The 20,414-nt window shown below is 29.9% G+C and overlaps 1 protein-coding gene across 1 annotated transcript; it reads left to right on the top strand.

The window, feature by feature from the left end:
* Positions 1 to 622: 622 nt before the first annotated feature.
* On the top strand, positions 623 to 20,216 carry LOC145312508 (uncharacterized). The gene is made up of 8 exons (XM_080151764.1): positions 623 to 676; positions 2,747 to 2,838; positions 4,746 to 4,821; positions 6,894 to 6,950; positions 7,164 to 7,187; positions 13,865 to 13,988; positions 19,818 to 19,914; positions 20,210 to 20,216. Exons 1-8 carry the CDS (start codon positions 623 to 625, stop codon positions 20,214 to 20,216), a joined length of 531 nt encoding a protein of 176 aa, XP_080007890.1.
* Positions 20,217 to 20,414: the final 198 nt, after the last annotated feature.

The following is a 20,414-nucleotide window of genomic DNA, read 5'->3' as shown; positions in this document are numbered from 1 at the left end:
GGAGCATATTGGGTTAGGTGATTGCCCCACAGGGTTAGGTGATTGGTCCCGCAGTGTTAGAGCCCCCTGCAGGGGCTAGAAATAGGAGAAAAGCTACTGTGAAAAACACGAAAAAATTGCCCCATAAGGTGCGATGTTACGAAAAGACTTTACCCAAAAAGTTTTATAGTGATATATCTTTTCATAACAATAGGATCCTAAATGGCAAATTATGTTTTAATTTGGTAAGTTGACTGTTTTGTATGAAATCTTGGTCTACTTTCTTTGGCAAAGGTTGGGGGATGAAACCAAGGTTATATAACTTTTATATTATGTATATTAAAATTTGTGTATTTTTATATAAGACTTGAATTAGTGATAAAGAAACTATAAGGAATTGTAGTTTCCTATATAACTGTAAGCTAGATAGAAGAATGTAATTGTTTAATGTTTATTATCATTTTCAAAGCCTTTTATTTTTCTTCTTCTTTTTTCTTTGAGTACAAGATAGAGAGCAATAACCAACTATTTTGAATATCTCCATCTTGACACCCAAAGAATGCTAGCCAACATGACAGGGTCAACTGGCTAAAGTGCAGATTATATTTTTGATCTAAACAAACAAAGCAATTATTTGGCCAAAATGTTTGCTCTAATAGAAGCTGAGATAACAGCTAACTTAGACTACCACTCTTTGGTAAATTCCATGCAATATTTTGGTTTTAAGTATAACTAAACTTAATATTACCTATATTAGATGGGATATGCCATGAGGTCTTAATTTCGTGAATCTCTGTTTCAAATCTCCCTAATTAAGTGCATAATAACGAGGCCAAATCTTTTATTGTGCAACCTTTATCTGGAAGTCGGCTACTGTTTTGGGTTAAGCCATTTCTCTATTATAATTAGTTATGGTCAGCAGCAGAAAACCATTTTCTAGTTATGATTCGAATCTGTCATTTCCCGACTGACAGCCAATTCTCTACCTGTTACGTTTCAGTTGCAGATTATATCTCCTAGAAAAAGTAAAAGCTGACAAATTATGTCTACCACTATTAAGAACCCTAGACAGAAAATGGTGAAAAGGATTAAAGTTTTAGGTCTTTAAATAAGATAGAAACTTTTTAATTGGACAGGAGCAGATTAACAGAGTGTATATACATTGAACATACATAGACAAAAAGTTTCTTACACATATAAAATCTTGCAATATTTGGTTTGTTTTGTTTAGCATTCAACCTACCTTATTATTTCATGTAAGCTTCGCCAATACCATTTTCTTTTTTTGGGTGGGGGGATGATATTTACCAGTTTTTTCTCTCGGGGCGTTGAACTACCCCCCCACAAAATATTTCAAAATCCCAACCAGCAAAGTCATAAACTAAATAAAAGTTTAAAAGTTTGTGATCAAAGTGACAGTTGTCTGCTAAAGGTTTAAGCACTTGATCATAGTTTGGTACAGGTACACTTACATATGACTCTATATATATATAATGTGCCATAAAGTTTTTTGGCAAATGAATAAGAGAGCAGCTGCATTGTTAATTTATTAAATCAGTCAGTCCATTGAAATATTAAAATAGATTTTCTAGGAAAGACTTGCATCTCTATTGATATGCTAAAATATAATTGATTAACATTTATATTAAGGCTCACATAACTTTATTTTAGAATGGTAATTCCAGTATGACTTCTGAATTTATAATTTTCTGTCGTTTTAAGTGATTTTTGTGTGAATATAATTGAAAGGAAAAGAGGGTAGAGGGACAAAGTGACTCAAAAATCAGCTATGTGACGTTATAAAAATGAGGGATTATCCATCTCTGTTTTAAGGGGTTTTCTTTCTCACTTCTCTCATCTCCCTCATTTTTATGATGTCACATGGCTGATTTTTGAGTCCCTCTACATTTTTCTGTGTAAGAAAGCAGGGCGTTAAAAAGAATTACTGACCAGAAGGACTTTTATACTATTTTGCTACTTTAGTAGTTTCTGCTGATATATTTCTGCTGAGCCCTAGGAGAAAGTATCGCAACCCTGAAAATGAAATGAAGTTTTGATTAATCTATCTGCATTTTCACATATAAAAAATAATTAAGTAGTTGATGCGACAAATTCTCTCATCTTGAATGTGTACAACGCCATCTTTATTGTTTTTGGTAAACCATTTTGTTAATAAACTTTTCCAACATGGCTCATTTGAGTCATATTAAAAAAAACTATAATATGTTGCGATAATTAACTATTTCAACTCAAAGTAGTTTTGTTATATCTATAATAGCTACAATTTTATTAAAGGGGATACTCAGAGGTCTACAGTAAATAAAAGGGATCAAAATGTTAATGCATAGGAAAGTACAGTAGCAGTCAAATTAAAATCCATTCTAATTTCTCATTTTCCTTATTTTTCGGGAGTAGTGCAACTACTCTAGAACCAGTGTCTGTCTGTCAGCCCTGTAATTAGACAGATTTTGTAAATTTTATCCTCCTATCAATATGGGTCAAAAAATATCTATATTTAAAATGATTAGACAGAATTTGTTTTCCATAACAGTGAAGCTTCTTAAAATCCCTATAATATTGCTCTTCAATATATCAAGGAATATAAAAATGCGGCCTCTGGTGGCGAAATTAGTTACAAGGTATCTTTGCTCTTTATTATTAAAAGAAAATTATTATGTACAGATAATTTAATAATATTACAATGGTTATATAAACATTGTACTATTGTAAATGTGAAAATATTGTTCTGAATGTTAAATGTGTATAGTCAATATCAGTTGTACGAAATGGTTACGCTGTAGCTTCAAATTCTACAAACATTGATGTCGCCTTCTGTGATATACAATACTTGGGACAGAGGTAAGGTTTCTTATTTATCTTGATATTGTATAGTAGTTTCTTAAAAACAATGAAAACAAGGATGACAACATCCAGAAGTAGAAAAGCAGAAAAAATCATGGATTGACAAACGGATAAAGTTAGTTTTAGAGCAGATGTTCAGTGGTTATAAAAATCATAAGGAAAAAAGATTAAAAAAAACTAACAAAACCTGTATAAGCATAACTGACTTACTGACCGACCAAGTAAATTATATACTTTTTGATAAGGGATATCTGTACAAAATAATCAGCTATTTAAATTTTAAAAAGCAACTTACACAGTACTATTTGCTAAAATCAATTTTTTCCATGGTTTGTTTGTAAAATAATTTTCTTAGTTCCTTAATCTATGTTTTGATCCAGGGAGTAAGGGAGGGGACAATGGGCAATTAATTCAATATAAGAGTTATCAAAGAAAGGGCATGAAATCCAGTTTAATCCAATAAATTTGTAAGAAATTATAAAGGGATTGTAATTGAATAATAGATTTCCATAGCGTCATGTAAAGTGAAATCACAACTTGTTTTTGATGAAATATATTGAGGTTTTTTGGTGTGATTTTTATATAAAAAGATTATTGGACTCGGCCAGCTGCTAGCAAGAATATGACTGCCCCTTTTTATTCTGTTTATTTCCCTTGCCCCCACCTCCCTTCTCCTTTCTCCCAGTCTGCTACATTCCAAACTAACACAACGAGTGTTTATTTCCCTTCCCCCCACTTCCCTTATCCCTTCTCCCCGTCTGCAATATTCAAAACATACATAACGAGTAGCGGCATTCTATGTGCAAGTCCCCAAACTCAGTCAGAAACTGCTAAATTCTTGCACATTCCCTTTAAGCCAGTCCCCAAAGTCTGAGACTCCTAAAAATTGAATATTCGATCCATTGTCCCCTCCCTTACTCCCTGGTTTTGATCAATCTGTTTCAATATCACGTAAAGGTTTTGAAATGGGTTTATTTTTTAACTTTTATTAAAATATTTTCTTGTAGTTTTACTAAAGATGACAGTATCTTTTTTATATTGTACAAATTGGTTGCAAAATCTGGATGCAATTCTTATCAAAATTGACATTTTATTGAGACATATCTCAAATAGATTGTGAGCTAAATTTAAACGTTTTAAAGGTGAAGCTTTTCTATAATTAGGGTCGGTCAGTACGTCCGTTCATCCGTACGTCCAAGACGGATAACTTTTTTCGTTAATTTGAGCATATTAGAATTGTCCTATCGATTTCAAACTTTGCATGGTGATTCCCGTGGTAGTTAGGTACGATTTAGAAAACGTAGCAACTCTATAATCATTACCTGAACGTCCGTACGTCCATTTTACACATTTTGATTTTTTACAGCTGAATTTTCCTGCTAATTAAATTCGGTCACAAAATATTTTTTTCTTTTAATTAAATATCTTATTCGCAGCAGCTTCATACCTTCTCTTCATGTTGCAACATGAATTAATCAATTATCAGCTTATGTTGTAAGATTAATTGAAAATATGACTCTTGCAGAAAAGCCCACATTTTTAAATTTAAATATATCTCTTTAATCAATACATTTTGTACGCATTTTTAAACAAATAAATTTGATATTTCTACAAATATTTCCACATTATCAGTTTTTAGAATCTAGCAATTTTTTAAAAGAAAATTTTCCATAGGTTTAGGAAGGCCTTAGGCTATTTTGAGGGAAGTATGGTCCCAAGAAAGGCCTTGAGAAAAAAATAACTGTCATCACCATAATTTGTTGTTTAAGCACCCCAACCACTGTTTTGTGGCGAAGCTAGGAGTGAAGCTAGGAGTGAAGCCACTAGATATTTATATCAAATCAGAATTTTGAAGAAAACATAATAAAATTCAAAATGTTTTATAAGCTCGTTTTTTTTCTTAGATCTACATTAGCTGTGTTCCCCTGGACTTTATTTTTTATGTGCTGGATATTCTTTGCTCAAGTTCATACCAGACAGGTAACATCCAATATTCTTCAAGAAAAATTTAAATATTCACCTTTTTTGTATATCTCAGTGACTTTCATAGCTCAACTACAGAATGTTTCATACATAATCTTTATATCGCACGTTCAAACTTGCCCTACAAGGGTGTATCTTTTGTAGTTGTTAAAAATTAGGGAAAGTTGTCGCTAATATTTAAATAAGGTATTAGATTTCAAAAACAGATCTAAATAAATCCACTTTTTATTAAACAGATATTTAGAAATATCTGAAGGATATTTATTTGCTGAGAAAAAATTATTGAAAGAGAGATATGGACAAAAAGGTTTTTATATATTATATTTATTCTTTTCATTCATTAATTGAGATATGAAGGAAGAACAAGAAAGTTTGCGTCCAATCGTCGCATAAGCTTAAAAAATAGATAGATTGTTTTCAAATCAAAATAAAGAATAAAATGCTAGTAGCATTTATGTATGATAGGTGTTATTATGTGTATAATTTTGTGATTTTAAAATTGAAGAGCTTTTCATCTTATAATTAGAATTACGTCCCCTTCAACTGTTTGAAATTATAAGAAACTTCTTGAAACAAAAATAGGTAAAAAAAAATAAGATTATACCTATGTATTATATTCTAATGTTTAGATCTTAAGTCATTATAAATTTGTGTTTTTGTAAAAAAAAATATTTTTTTTCCAGCTTACAAACCAATGAACACGTGGCTAGTGAATTATAGCAAATCTTCACATCTTTAATGTTTGATGGAATCTGAGAAAAACATTTTCAATAATATTGGCCCCTTGAGTTATTTTGTACAAAATCATTTCAGATAACACCAAAGTAAATAAATTTTGATGCTCATTAGTATCATAATAATCTTTACTAAAAAAAATAATCCGTCTATTTAAGCTTTTTATTGATTAATTATTTTGTTTGGGGGGGGGGGGGTTGGACTGGGTGGGGATGTTTTTAATAAGAGTCGAGATATGAACGTTTCAGACTGACATTAGGAATTATAGAGTAGGTGCGTGTGGAAAAGATTGTATCTAGTCAAAATGAAAGCTGTCAATGCTTATTTACTTTTTCTCGTGTTAAGGACATATTCTCTCATTCTTTATAAATTAGACATATATACAAGAAATATGGAACAAAAAAGGTACATCTTTATTTATAATTATTAATATACATGTAGCTTGTCCCTAGCCTTACTACATAAAAATAATTCGATTCCTAATTTATGCGTTCGTCCATTAAGATCTTTCGAACTGTTAACCATTGAGGCTGTATACTTTTCTGGAGAAAATATAAAAAGATTCATGTTCTTAGAGGCTAGGGGCGAAAATAATAGTGCATATAAAAATAATATTGAGATTGGTGATTCAGGTTAAGGCACCTGTAAATCTGTAAAAGTCATTGATTTTATCCTATAATAGGTATAAATGTACATAAAGAGTGGGAAAAGATACACAAAATTGTCAGCGAGCTTCCAATAACCTCTTTCCTCCATTCAATCTAAATTTTAGATAAATTTGTTTTTAAATTGCAAAATCTTGTAGTAGACCGTTAATACAGACATATTAGAGTCATCATCCGATTTACAACCATGCACTATGATTTTTTTTTAATTTTTAATTTTTTCTCAATTTAGAAATCTACTTTTTATATAAAAGCAATTATGCGAGATATTTTTATAAACATTAAATGGACTTATAGATATAATTCTGCTCCTTCAATTACTGAAATATACATTTATAATGTTCGTTTGCCTGATTTGTTTATTTTTATTCTTGTTTTCAGATAAGTGGTCGGGGGTTAGGATGTTATTGGTTTCCAACCACTGGCGACATAAACGATACTGCCCTTTTCTTTGTATGTGGCATCAGTAATTTAGTGGTGCAAAAAATGTATTTATCTTTGCTGTTTTGATTATTATGTTTTCACTTCATTTTATAAAATAGTTAGACTTAGTTTTTTTCTAAAGGGAGGGAATGAATAATAGAAAAAACTTTAGATTATTCTTTCTTATTAAGAAGGCTTTTATATTAACCAAGAATTGTGAATTATTGTTTTCTTTGCTTTTTTTAGTTTGATACTGGATCAACAGCAAGTAATCTAAACTCAGACATTTATGAGGAAGAGAAGGTAAGTTTATTCCAAGTTGCACGGCTACTCTTCAGCTTGGATATGTACGTACGTCCGTAAGTCCGTGTAGATTACGCAAGGATGAGTGTAACTTGTGTCTTGTCAGATTTCAAAAATATATTCTCTAAAATTTGCTTTATTTTCTTATCCAAAATTATCTTGTCATTAATTGCTAATATTTTCTTTATATGAAAATAAATTTTTTTCTTGTAGATTGAGGGTCAAGAGAAATATAAGGTAAAAAGTAAAACCGTATCCCTGACATTTATGTACAAATAAAACCAAATTCATGTATATAGGTAGCAATCAGGGACATAGGACCCATCTTGCATGTCAAATAATGCCTTTGGAACCTTGAAAATATTTAGAGAAGGTTTAGAAAAAGGATAATTTATCTGTCATTATATTCTTTTTATCCTTAGTAGTAATCATCTATGTAATTAAGAGACAGACTAATATTTAAGTTTTTTATAAATAGTTGTAGAACCTATCTTATAGAAAGATTGAAATTATTCTACATCTTTAAAATTTTAATTTTAATTTCTTGAACATTAGTTTATTTCTATTAAAACTAAACAAGACATTTGTATGTTTTCTTTGGTTTTACCATTTAATTCAGTTAAAATAAAGTTTTTTTCTGTTTTATTGGTATTCCAATCATGTTCTCTATATAAGATAGAGATTTAAAAGACATCTTATACACATACAGAACTTAGATTCTCTTATATTGTTTGGTTTTTATTTAAAGATTTTTAAGGGAAAAGACAGTAGACAATAAATTGATATACTTCCCCAATGATTATAAACAAAATCATCTCTTTTGCAGAACATTATCATTGTTTGAAAAGTATAGACACTACGAGTCAAACTACAATAAAAGTACCCAAAGTTTTTAATCCAACGTACAAGTGTAATTTACAATGTCCCCTAGACATACCTCCCTGACTATTATTTGTTAAAATAAGACAAAATATCAATAAAGGGGGTTAAAAAGCAGGATTATACTTACTAGTGATGCTGAATGCTATTAACTTAATTTTCACTGAAACGTCATAGCTGCCCCATAGTTATAATATAAGCCCATAAAATTAAGGAAAATGAGATCTTTAGCGGCTGCGTCTGACAGGCCTTGTTTATTCCATTAAAGATGAGAATCCTCTCCAATATTCCAATAATAAAATGAAAAATTTGTATTAAAATTCTGATGCATTGGTCCTTGGAGACATGATGGGATAGGCAAATGTATTAAAATAATTTCTTAGCCTCTGTAGAATTTTATTTAATTGGAAAGGGGCAGCAAGACTTAAACATCTCTCCCCCCCTCTCAATTGCTATATCAGATGCCATATCATAAAAATAAAAAAAAAGTTTATAATTTTTAAAAAAAGATTTAGAAATTGTTTTTATCTTTAAAAATAATCTTTATAATTTTTTTGACAGCTCAAATTAAAAGTTCTACATTGTTTTGATCTTAAAAAAAAGACAATTCTTTTGTACCTGAAAGGTCTCATAGGGTAGGATCATCTTTCATTTGTTCAACATTCAACATATTATCTTATATAACTAAAGTTTAAGAATTATCAAAATTATATGTAGATTAAGGTTAAACGAAAAAAAAAATATAATAAGTAAAGTAGAAAGACACATTTCTAAGAACTTTTAAAAACTAACAGCCATATCAAAATCATATCTTAAAACAATAAAAATGGTTGGAAAAGAGAACAAAGTCAGTAAATTAATGAACAGATGTTAGTATTCATAAAAAAATATATAAAAAATAGAACATTCATAAAACCTTTATTTATAAATATCAATGAATACCGACAGACCAACAAACTAAGTATATGAAATAGATGACGCTCATTGTTACAGGGAATATACACAAAAAATCAGTTGTCTGCTCCAAGGACGTCCAATGGGGGGAGGGGAGGTGTAAAGGGTAAATTTTGAATCCTCCCCCCACAAATGAAAAAGCTTGGACGCCCTTGGTCTGCCCTGAATAGAACTAAAAGAAATAAAGTTTCTTCCATCTTTTATCATCATGTCAATCCTTTAAAGTAGTGTAGATGATAGATAATTGTTTTTAAATTTGCTATAAATATATAAATGTTTTCTTCCTTCTTTGATAATAAAATTATGTTACATAATTTAACCTTGTAGTTAATCTTAACATAACGACAATAATAATCATTAACTTTTACATTTTTATGTGTTTAATTTTGAATAAAATATCATTTTAAATTTATGTGTATTTTTTAGTTTTAAATTATGTACAGTCTTTAAAATTTACATTTATGTATTTCTAAAACAATGCTTAAAGTTAAAATCTTATCAATAAGTACTTGTATATATGATAATAATTTTATGTAGTGTGATTAATTACAAACAGGGGAAGGGAGAGGATTCTTGATATGTATGTACAAACCTTCAATATCCAAAATTTTCCACTGTTATTTTTTATGTAAGTGTAAGTCAAATTACTATCCATAGTCTAGTCTTTAAGATTCCTAGATACAGCTATAGGGTGTTAATTAAAATGAATGTATTTTTGTAGATTTTTAATCTAAATAATAAAATGCTACTTATTTCCATAAATAACTCAGAAATAACAAGCTATCAATTAGGATTAAGAATGAACAATAATGTATAAAATAATATCAAAGTGAAAGATAAATGTGTTCTAATAAACAAGACAGCAACTAAGTTTTAGAAATCTCAACTAGACAATATATAAATACTAGAGTTGGGCTCGATATAATTATCTCGCTATTGGCTAGGTTTATTCAATGTTATATTTACTTTCTTTTGGTTATCTGAATTCTGACTATTAACCCTATTCTTCCATTATCTTCTCCCTGACGATTTCTCTCTTTAATCTATTTTAGGATCTTAATATTTTTTATTTCAAATTATTGTCCTGAAAGGGTTAAAATGTTTAGTTAACTGTTAAATTTTAGTTCAATATCTGACCACATTACGCACATATCGCTAGTATCAAATTATTTAAAAACTAAGTTTTCTTTTATATACTATATTATAAATTTAAATTTTCTGTTTTATGGATAGAAATTTAATACTTCAATATAATTCGGATTATTGGAGCACTATGAGTTTTAAACATATATCGCTTGGAAAACTTGAGCTCATATATAGACATTTATTTTCTATATAGATCTGTCATGTTTTGTAAATGTTAAAAATTGGAAGACTTCGTTAAACAAAAGTTCCCGCAAATATAAGTATTAAATAAAAATATATTTGTTAGTCTATTATTCTGCATAATATAGTATTGTTATTTGTAAATATGTAGTAAGTTCAATAAGAATTCCTAAACATTTTGCATAGCGCTCTACAATTTTCAGATATGCTTACTATTGTTTATGACCCCCCAGAAAATGCACAAATGCACTACCCCCTCCTCCCCTCTCATACTGGCCTACTGAATTAAAATGTATTTATATTTTACTGCAGTCCATTTTGGAGCCACTAGACTCATCGATTTATCATGTGACCTTATTTGGTATTTTAAAGGGGTAGGCAATTCTCACTAAATGGAATATTGACACCTCTCCTTGAGCACGCCTATACTAGCAGTATTATATGATATACATAACAAGCTTTACTCTAATCCTTGAGACAATAATTTCCAACACATCTTATGGAGTCCAATTTAGACCCTACTTTGATCTTTATCTTTGTATATATTTTATCTTTAAGATGTATTTTAAACCTTTATTAAGCCTGTAATGAAATATTTGGCCATTATCTAATTTTTAAAAGCGAAGCTTTTCTATAATTAGGGTCGGTCCGTCCGTCCGTCCGTCACGGATAGCTTTTTTCGTTAATTTAGACATGTTAGAATTGTCCTATCGATTTCAAATTTTGCATGGTGATTTCTTTAGTAGTTAGGTACGATTTAGAAAGCGTAGCAACTCTATAATCATTAACAAAATGTCCGTACGTTCATTTTAAACATGTTGATTTTTTTACTTTTTAAAATAGTTTTTTTCGTTAATTTAGACATGTTAGAATTGTCCTATCGATTTCAAATTTTGTATGGTGATTCCTGTAATAGTTAGGTATGAGTTAGAAAGCGTAGCAACTCTATAATCATTACCAGAATGTCCGTACGTCCATTTTAAACATGTTGATTTTTTTACATTTTTAACAACAAATTTGTATGTGACCTAATTATCCGATTGGTCTGATTTTTGGTATACTAATTCCTGGGACAACAAAGTACAATATTATAAGCGAAGCAACTCTATAATCAAGTCCTAAAAATGTAAGTATGTCCATGATCATTTTCCTGTATCAAGCAGTTTTTTAACAAATTTACTTACAATTTTGCTTTGAGTCTTATACATTCGCATTCTGATAATTCAGTTCTGACATTATACAAGTGTTAATGTCCGTTTGTCCTACCGTTTCAGAGCTTCAATTTTATGGATGTTGTCATCCTTGTTTTTTACCGGCTTAAGGGTAAGGAATTTTAGGTTTAAAAATAATCAGCAAAAAATAGGGGGGGGATTTTTTTAGGGGAGATTTTTTGAGAGAGGATGTAGGTAACCTCCCGAAAAATAACTATAAACTTTCACTGGACAAAAAAGAAACTTCAATGAAAAGAAAACAAAAAATTAGCAATTAGCGATAACTTAAGCTACAAACAATAAACTGACGGATAACTCTTTACGTGTATGTTATGATTTTAACTTAAAAATTTTTATGTTGTATAATTTCTTTCAAATTAAGCATCTTGATTTAAAAAATAATATTTCTATAAAACATTAACTTCAACTTTTTCTTAATTCTCAATTTCTTGAATCTTAAAATAGCTTTTACTCAACAAACAATACAAAAACTTATCATCCTCGTTTGACTATTAATTAAAGTGGGATGTTTTATGGTTGAAACCAAAATAGTTAGATACTGGCAATAATGTGTGTCTATAATATTTATAAGCACACATATCAATGAAAAGAAAACAAATGCTGTAATATTCATAAAAAACGTATATTATCTTTAAAAAAGAACAAAGATGAAGAGGTAAATTTGTAGTATTGTTTAACTAGTAAGATTTTTTTCTTCTAAGAGATAAATAAAGTTAAATTTCCTGACCGACCTTCTACTCCTTTACCTCCTCTACCTATTTATATAAAAAAATAATAGATGTATGCTAGTGCACCTTGAATTTAGCATCGCATTTGACAATAGACACAAAATAAAAATATAATTCATATTAGCACATAGATTTCCGGATAAAACAATACCAATGACGTCCAAGAGTAACAAAACTATTTGGAATTTAAACAAAATTTATGGTAAACCTTTAAGAGAGTTAGAGAAAAAAAAGATAAAAATTACCAAAAAAAGAAAATGTTTTAGTTCAAATATTAAGACGAAAGCGGCCGTTGATACGTAGATGTACATAATTTATACAGTTTTACATTAAGTTAAATCTGTCATTTTTTGTTATATAAACTTTTTTATAAAGCATAAATATAAGATGATTTATTTTCTAATTACTGTTGGTAAACAGTGTCAAATAAAGTACAGAATAAATAAAATATTATTCATAATTGTGTATAGATAGTTTTCCTTATTTGTAAAAAAAACTACATATTGATAAATCCCCGTGGATATAAATATAACTATTACATTTACTATATTTTACGTTTACATATAAACCATTAAACTAACTATTTTTATGATTGTCAGAATATTACATTAATTTTTATTAAAGTTGTCGTTCTTTGTTGATATTTTATGTTTTATTCTGATTTAGATAATTGCCTGTGTTCTTAAAACATATTTTGTTTTATAGGTTCGTTGGTTTATTCTTTGAATATAGGGGTGCACAGGGTTTTGCAAGGAAGGGGGGGGGGGTTGAAACCCAGCTTATTAAGGGATTGTGGAGGGGTTTGTAATACAGAAAACACCTCTGGTAAAAAGGAGGGTAGGGGGTTGTGTCCATTCCCCTTAATTTTGCCATGTGGGTGAACACCCCCTCGCCTTTCCTTGCTTCCCTTGATATTTTTTACTTAACTAGAAAATAGTCGTAGTATCTTATTTGTACTCAGAGAATTGAGCAAATAGAAATAGCAATAACTTCCTGTATTTTGTTTATCCTTTAGTATTTAGTCCCTATTTTATTTACACAATATCTTGAGGCAAATAAAAATATTAGATCACTGAAATAACCCGGAAAAAATTTAAAAAGAAAATAATCAAACAATTAATAGTTTTTTTTTACTAAAGACTGTTAGAAAGATCCTTCGGTACATACAGACACTCAGGGGCGTCCAAGCTTTTTATTTTGGGGGGGTAAAATTTTTTTTAGGGGGGGGTAAATCGTTTTTTTTTTGGGGGGGGGGTAAAATGGCGCGCGAAGCGCGCCGCAAATTTTTTTTACCCTCCCCAAAATTTTTACCCCGGGGGTAAAATTTGCTTGGGGGGGGTAATTACCCCCCCTGAAATCTGTTGGCAGGGGTAAAATTTGTCTACCCCCCCCAAATTTACCCCCGGGGTAAAATTTTTTGGGGGGGTAATTTAAATTTTATCAAAAATTTAGTATTAAAATGCGTGCGAAGCGCGCAAAAATTTTTTTTGTTAAAGATTTTCTATTTTGGGGGGGGTAAATACCCCCTCCTAAATGGTTGAGGGTGCCTACGGCACCCCCAGGGTAGGGGTAAATTTTAAATGGGGGGGGGGGGGTAAAATGAAAAAAAATTTTGGGGTGCCTACGGCACCCCCAAATTCGTTTTGGGGGGGTAATCGCCCCATTACCCCCCCCCCCCCCCCCTTGGACTTCTATGACAGACACACAGACAATTGGATACACAAACAGACACACAGACAATTGGATACACAGACAGACATCCTGTTGCTTTTATAGATGGATTATATATGTTCAGGAAGCTGAACTGGAGGCTACAATGTTAGAGAAAGGAATTCTGGGAATAATTTGGAGTTTAGGCCTTGCATTTGGATTCTTTGGAGAAAATTGTGAATTTAGAGAAAATCCGTTCTCTAAGAAAGGTAATAACATTCATATACTTTTAGTTCATAAAAGTATAAATAATTTTTAGAAACTTCAGCTATAAAAAATCATTGCGTAAATACAGTAAACAAATAGGACTCTAGGATAAAATTAATGTAATTAAAGGGTCAAAATTTTGCAAGCTTTAAAAATGTTTAATAGATATTTTTTGTTATTTTTTAATATTAAGATCAAAGAATACATTGCGTTAGTGATACAGAAAGCTGGGTTTAGAAGATTATATAAATCTAAGATTTCTAAATCATGAACTATTTTAAAAATTCTAGGAAATATTAACAAAAAAAATTATCTCTCCCGCCGAAGCAAGAATTGTAATCGTTTTAGGGTTATGATCTTTATACATTGTGCTATTCTTATTCCTGATAACTTATATAAGAACGTTCATAAAATTTAATTTATTCAAGCAATGTCCTTCTTGAACTCTAGGTGTAAAACATCAAGGATGACAACCTTCATGAGAAGCAAAGCATAAAAAAATCAGACAAAACGATTTAAATAAGAAAATATAAATAAAAGAATACGTTTCATGGAAATAATAACGGAATCTAACACTTGTGTTTGTAGCATGACTTGCACTTACAGACCTAAGATACACTGGATGCTTATTGTTGTAGATAATCTTCACAAGAAACGTCTACCTTGAATAGCAGACGTGAAAATCTTATTTATCCAATGGAGTAACAGATTGACGGAGTATTTTCGCTTCTAAAAATTTGGAATAAAAAGATTTATTTTAATGAGATGATATAAAAGTAAGAGTAAAAGTAAGTTTTATTGTATTTAATCCAAAAACAAAGATGACATTATTCGGACAAGCGAAGCTCAATAAAGCAGAGAGTCGAATAAATCATTGACTAATATACAGAGTCACAGCTCTTTTCATATTGAACAAACAGAATATCATTTCAAAGCATTAACAAACATTCTATTGTAACTTGTTGTTGATTTTTAAATACAAGCTTCTTAATAGTACTTTAAATACTTTTTTTCATAAAGTTACTTCGATTATAATAGTATGCATAATCACTCCTAAAATCATCAGTGTAAAAATAAATCGTAATTGTTTTAAAATACAGTTTTAATTCTTAACAAATTTGATGATTATTGATAGACGCTTGTACGGACGTAGGGACAATGCTATAATCTAGTTATAAAGAAGCGTCGATAAAAAAGCTTAAATGATATGATAATGAATGAAACTTAATTATCTATAAATTGTTATCAAAGTGTGTGTTCTTTTAACTCTCAAATTAATATATGCACAATTTTACATTTTGAATAAAACTTCAGACTATTAGAAAATTCTATTTTTAGAACATGCTTTTTAAAGCAACGAAGCATCTCTATTAAATAAAAATTTAAAAGGTTTTTTTTCCATTTTTCAATAAATTTTTAAATCTAATTTCCAAAACTCTAGAAGTTAATTTCCTTTCATACTACTTATTTTGGTTTATTTCGTAAATTTAGTATATTAATTCTTTTATGTAAATATTAGCGGATATGCTCCTATTATATAAGGTTTGGGTAGTAGTAAAAGTGAGAACTTAATCGGTAAAGATTTCTTAAAGGACAAATTAAAAAAACCTAACCACTTTTTATAAATCTTTAATGTCTAAATAAATAATTCTTGCATGGCTGAGGCTATTGAAATCTTATTTTTTAAATTTTATTATAGACTAATTACATCTTTATAAGAAGGTTCTATTGCGTTATTCAAACTTTTATTTAAGCAAAACACGTTCTTGATAAGTGTAACTATAGAAAATACAAATAGTATTTATGTCTTTGACAAAGAATGTACTAAGCAGAATAAAGCTAGACAGGGCATGTTTGTTTACTCAATTTGTTTCCATTTTTCTTACAACCGTAAATGTGACAGTTTAGTTAAAGTAATGGAGCTTTTGTTAGTTCAGAAATAAGTTAAACATTTAACAAAGAGTGTTTCTTTTCACTAAATTATTTTATACAAAAAAATATTTCTTTGTAAGAAAGACATACAAAGACTTTTCGTTTTCTTTTTTTCTCTTAAAAATCACCTATTATGTTTTATTTAGTATCTGTGACTTTATCTTTTTATGTTCTATTTCCCATCTCTTTTATTGCTTTTTATTGCTGCTCTTCTTATGGAATTAATTGATTTTGTAATTACTTTCACGAAGATTGGTCGTTTTGGTAAAGTTGACCTTATTGATTTTATATGAATAAAAAATATCTTTTCATTTTCTTTTTTCTTCTTTATGTAATGACTAGCGGCTTCGCCCCTAGCCTCTAGGGGCTTTGCCAAAAGAGATAATTCAAAAAAATATAAAAAAATATAAAGATAAGCATTTCTGGTGCTGCCATTTATTTTGAAGTAACTGCCTAAAAACAATTTGGGGGGGGGAGGTGTTAGGGGTGTCCCACCATCCAAAAAAAATAGCTTAAAACCAACACATTACCAATAGATATATACCCTGAAAAATGAAATCTGATAGGTTTAGTGGTTACCTATATCTTAAGGTTACAGACGGACGGACGGACAGACATCAATCTACTTTGTATTATAGATATGTCTTTCTTCAATTTTCTTCATCAAGTTACCGTTATTTCTACCATGAACACTTTTTATCCAACAATCTGCAGCCAAAGTTTCCTAGAATTGCAGCTGTAAAGTCGACTTTTCCCTAAATATTTCTATAATTGACAACTGTCTTTTCTTTAATAATCCGCATCCACAGGCGAGTTGCCCCAAGTATAGGCGTTTGCCGAGCCTGCTTTATGTAACAAAAGCAACAGTAAGATCTTGATGTGAAAAGTTATTTATTAAGTTAGTGTACTCCTATAACATAATTTATGCATTGCACAATAAAGTACAGATACAGGGTGTTGAAAGTTAAAAATTAATGCTACAGGTTGACCAACACAAAACAGTTACAAGATGTGCAATGTAATATATTAGAGTAACAGGGTACACGCTACAATGTAGCATTGTTACAGGGTGTGCAATGTTATATACTAGAGTTACAGGGTGCCTACTACAATATAGCATAGTTACAGGGTGTACAATGTAATATACTAGAGTTACAGGGTGTGCATTGTGCAATGTAACATACTAGAGTTACAGGGTGCCCAATTCAATATAGCATAGGTATAGGGTGTGTAATGTAATATACTAGAGTTACAGGGTACACACTACAATATAGAATAATTACAGGGTGCCCACGACAACATAGTTACAGGGTAATATAATAGAATACAAAAAGTAGTTAAATCTTGATATCAAAATTAGTAATTAGGTTTTTAAACACCCAGAACACGATAAATGTATTTTACTGGGTGATTTACAGGGTGTCTACTTTCAATGATAGATAGCCTTAAAAATTGAATCGGGATTATTTTTATTATAACCTTATACCTTTACAGAGAAAATATAAAATCCCATATTGTTACGCGTATTACAAAGTTAACCATTGCATTAAAGACCCTGTAATGAAGTGCTTCTGTATATTGTGTAGAGAATCTCAAAGTTTTAAAATTGATTAAGGAATGACATAATTGTACTCATAATACTGCAACTAATTAGAAAGGGACACATAATGATAATGTTAATAAGAATATCTTCATATACCTTTCTCATTACTTTTTAGTATCTACCAAATAGGCTGCAATACAGCTTATATACTACTCCTTCTTTTAATATATTTCTAACTTTTTTTAGAAGTATTTAGAATATTAATCTATAATACTTGTTAACCGCTGGACCAACATGGTTCTCCTTTGCAGTGAAGCTTCTTATAGGTCTAGGAAGGTTGATAAACATTTTAAGGAGGGTACCTCATCGCGCTGAAAAAAAAACACAAAATGTTTTTCTTTCTTTATTACTTTTATAGAAAATAGCGGGTCTACTTACCCCTATTTTCTATTTTCTTCGAAAACAGTAAAAGTGTCTAACTATGACGTCAGAAAAAATTAACAATTAACCAATGAGAGGCCGCTATATATTTTACCATTGTGAATACTGGCTTCTTATTGGTTAATTATTAATTTTTTCTGACGTCATAGTTAGACACTTTTACTGTTTTCATTTTCTTCCATCAAGTTACCTTCAAGGCGTATCTAGAAGTATTTTAAATTTAAATGGCATACAGACCCAAATTAAAGAAAAGTTTTCTTGATATGTTTTGAAATGTAACACTCTGGAAACCAAACTTTGCCTTTTGATCATTACAAGTTTCAACCTGATTGTAATAAGGTTATTGATAGGGGTTGTCAATATATGAAATGGTAATTCTAAAATTGCACAGCTGAGGATTCGTAGTTATGGGTTTCCATAATATTTTCACTTTGAGGTGGGAGATGTTTTAGTTTTGGGAAATATCACAGAAAATGTCATATTTTTTAGTAAACTTCTTAGTTCTTACTAGAATCTGATTAGAAGCTCACATTAAAAGTAAAAATTTTCCATTCACTGCATTGTTGTCTATTATATTCTATGAAACACACTTTGAAATCATAATTTTGGTTTTAAACTTGTAAAGAAATGTAGTGCTAGAACCGACAAATAAAGTATCATTACAGTACAAAAATGTGACATTATAAGTAGAGATAATATTGTAATTCTACATATTTCTATAAATGTTAGAAATCACTTAATTTATGAGGAAGATGAAAGATAAACTTTGTTGTGAGATGTAATCCTTTTCACAGGATAAAGAAATAATTGACCAGTTAGACTACTGGTTTAAGAAAAAGACGACATTGTTTTCTATTCTGCCAAACCAAATTTGCATGTGAGCATATTTCTATTGACTATTATTTGATGACCATACATAGACTTTTTATCACTCTAGTAGAATGTTTCTGTCAGATCTCTTTTTAACAATTTGGCTTTTTTTTTAATAATTTAGGAAGCTAAAGTCAATGCATTATTTTACTTGGTTGTTTAGACTTTCTTTTTTTTAGAGATTTCAAAAGGGCTCTTTTATGATGCAGTCTAAAATGGTGCAAAAAATGGGGACAAATTTCAAATTGTTTTGGCGTGTGACGTCATACCCCCATCTCTTGTCTAGGGGGTTTCTTTCCTCCTTCCCTTTTCTTTCCCCTCACTTGTGACGTAAATAAACAGCCCCGTCAAATCAATTTTAAATTTGTCCCCATTTTTTGCACCATTTTAGACAGCATCTCTTTTATCTTCGAGAGTGTTCAATTTGATGTTATTTTTTTAATTACGTTTTTATATGTTAATAAAGGCCTTTGTTATAGAAATTTTAATTAACTAATAGTTCTAAAAATATTAACACAGATATGTACACTCCTTACTCTCTGAATATTGCTAGATTAGTTAATATTGTTATATCACTTGCAAATATCAATTATGTAGGCACACAACACCAAGGAGAGGGAATAGAATAATAAAAAAATAAAGATCAGTATTGAGACGTTTTTTGTACCTTAAGATCTCGAAAATAATCCATCAGTTTAGTTTATGAATTTGTAATTAAATCAAATGGTTAAGGTGGTATCTAAAAGCATTAGGTTTAGGTAGCATTGGAGTAAAGTAATAAAATTTTACCCTAATATTTGCTGCACTACTGTACAAATTAGTTTGCATAATGTGTATAACAATCCATGTAATGATACACTTGCGTATGCTCGTTTAATTAACTAAATTTGTTTTAATATGTTAGTAAATATTATATGCATAGGATGTAATGAATTTAGAGCATATGCAATTTCCTCAATGTTAAAATTATGTGTCCTGCATCTCAGAAAGGACCCTTGGACCTTTGTTAGTTTAAAATATCTAGATTAGTCTTGAATATTTTCAGGTATGATATCCCTGCTGGTTCTCTTCATAGCTCCAGTGACCCTGGGACCTATACTAGCTGGAGTTTGCGCCATGTGTATCAACTACTTCAAGGAATTGCAATCTATTTTACTAGTTTTAGAGATAACATCATCATTAAAAAATCGCTTTCTATGCGTGTGTCCAGTAAGATCCCTAAATGAACTGGTAGTTTTAAGATTTCCTTTGTCATTTTTTCTTCATAATGAAGAGAAACAGCTATTAAACATTAGATAAGAATATAGGGAATTATAAAATATATGTATTCTTTCAAATTTTGTAATAATATTGAACAGTGTATTTCGAAGCATCCATTTCTGAAAACAAACCGACGAAGTTCCGAATCAACTACAAACACAAGATCTTTTAAATCAGGAACTAATATCATACAAAAAAATGTGTAAGTTCTCAAAGTTATTTGTAATTTGTAAGTTTATGTTGTTTGGACTTTTGCAACGCATTTGATGGAGATTTTTCTAATATTTCTAATACTTTTGTAATTTTGTTTTAAATGGATAAGGGTAAACTTATTTCAAATCTTTAATGTTTAATACAAGATACTAAAAATAACATAACTTTG

The sequence above is a fragment of the Acartia tonsa genome, chromosome 2 (assembly GCF_053477335.1).
Source record: "Acartia tonsa isolate MP-2025a chromosome 2, ASM5347733v1, whole genome shotgun sequence".
Classification (NCBI taxonomy): Eukaryota; Metazoa; Arthropoda; class Copepoda; order Calanoida; family Acartiidae; genus Acartia; species Acartia tonsa.
The sequence above is the reverse complement of the archived record's forward strand: the minus strand, read 5'-3'. Positions and strand labels throughout refer to the sequence as shown.

Coding starts and splice junctions, on each gene's coding strand:
- LOC145312508 (XM_080151764.1), top strand. CDS start 623: ATGTTTGCTCTAATAGAAGCTGAGATAACAGCTAACTTAGACTACCAC. Junction 2,839..4,745: donor ATACAATACTTGGGACAGAG/GTAAGGTTTCTT, acceptor TTTTTTTCTTAG/ATCTACATTAGCTGTGTTCC. Junction 4,822..6,893: donor CTCAAGTTCATACCAGACAG/GTAACATCCAAT, acceptor TGCTTTTTTTAG/TTTGATACTGGATCAACAGC.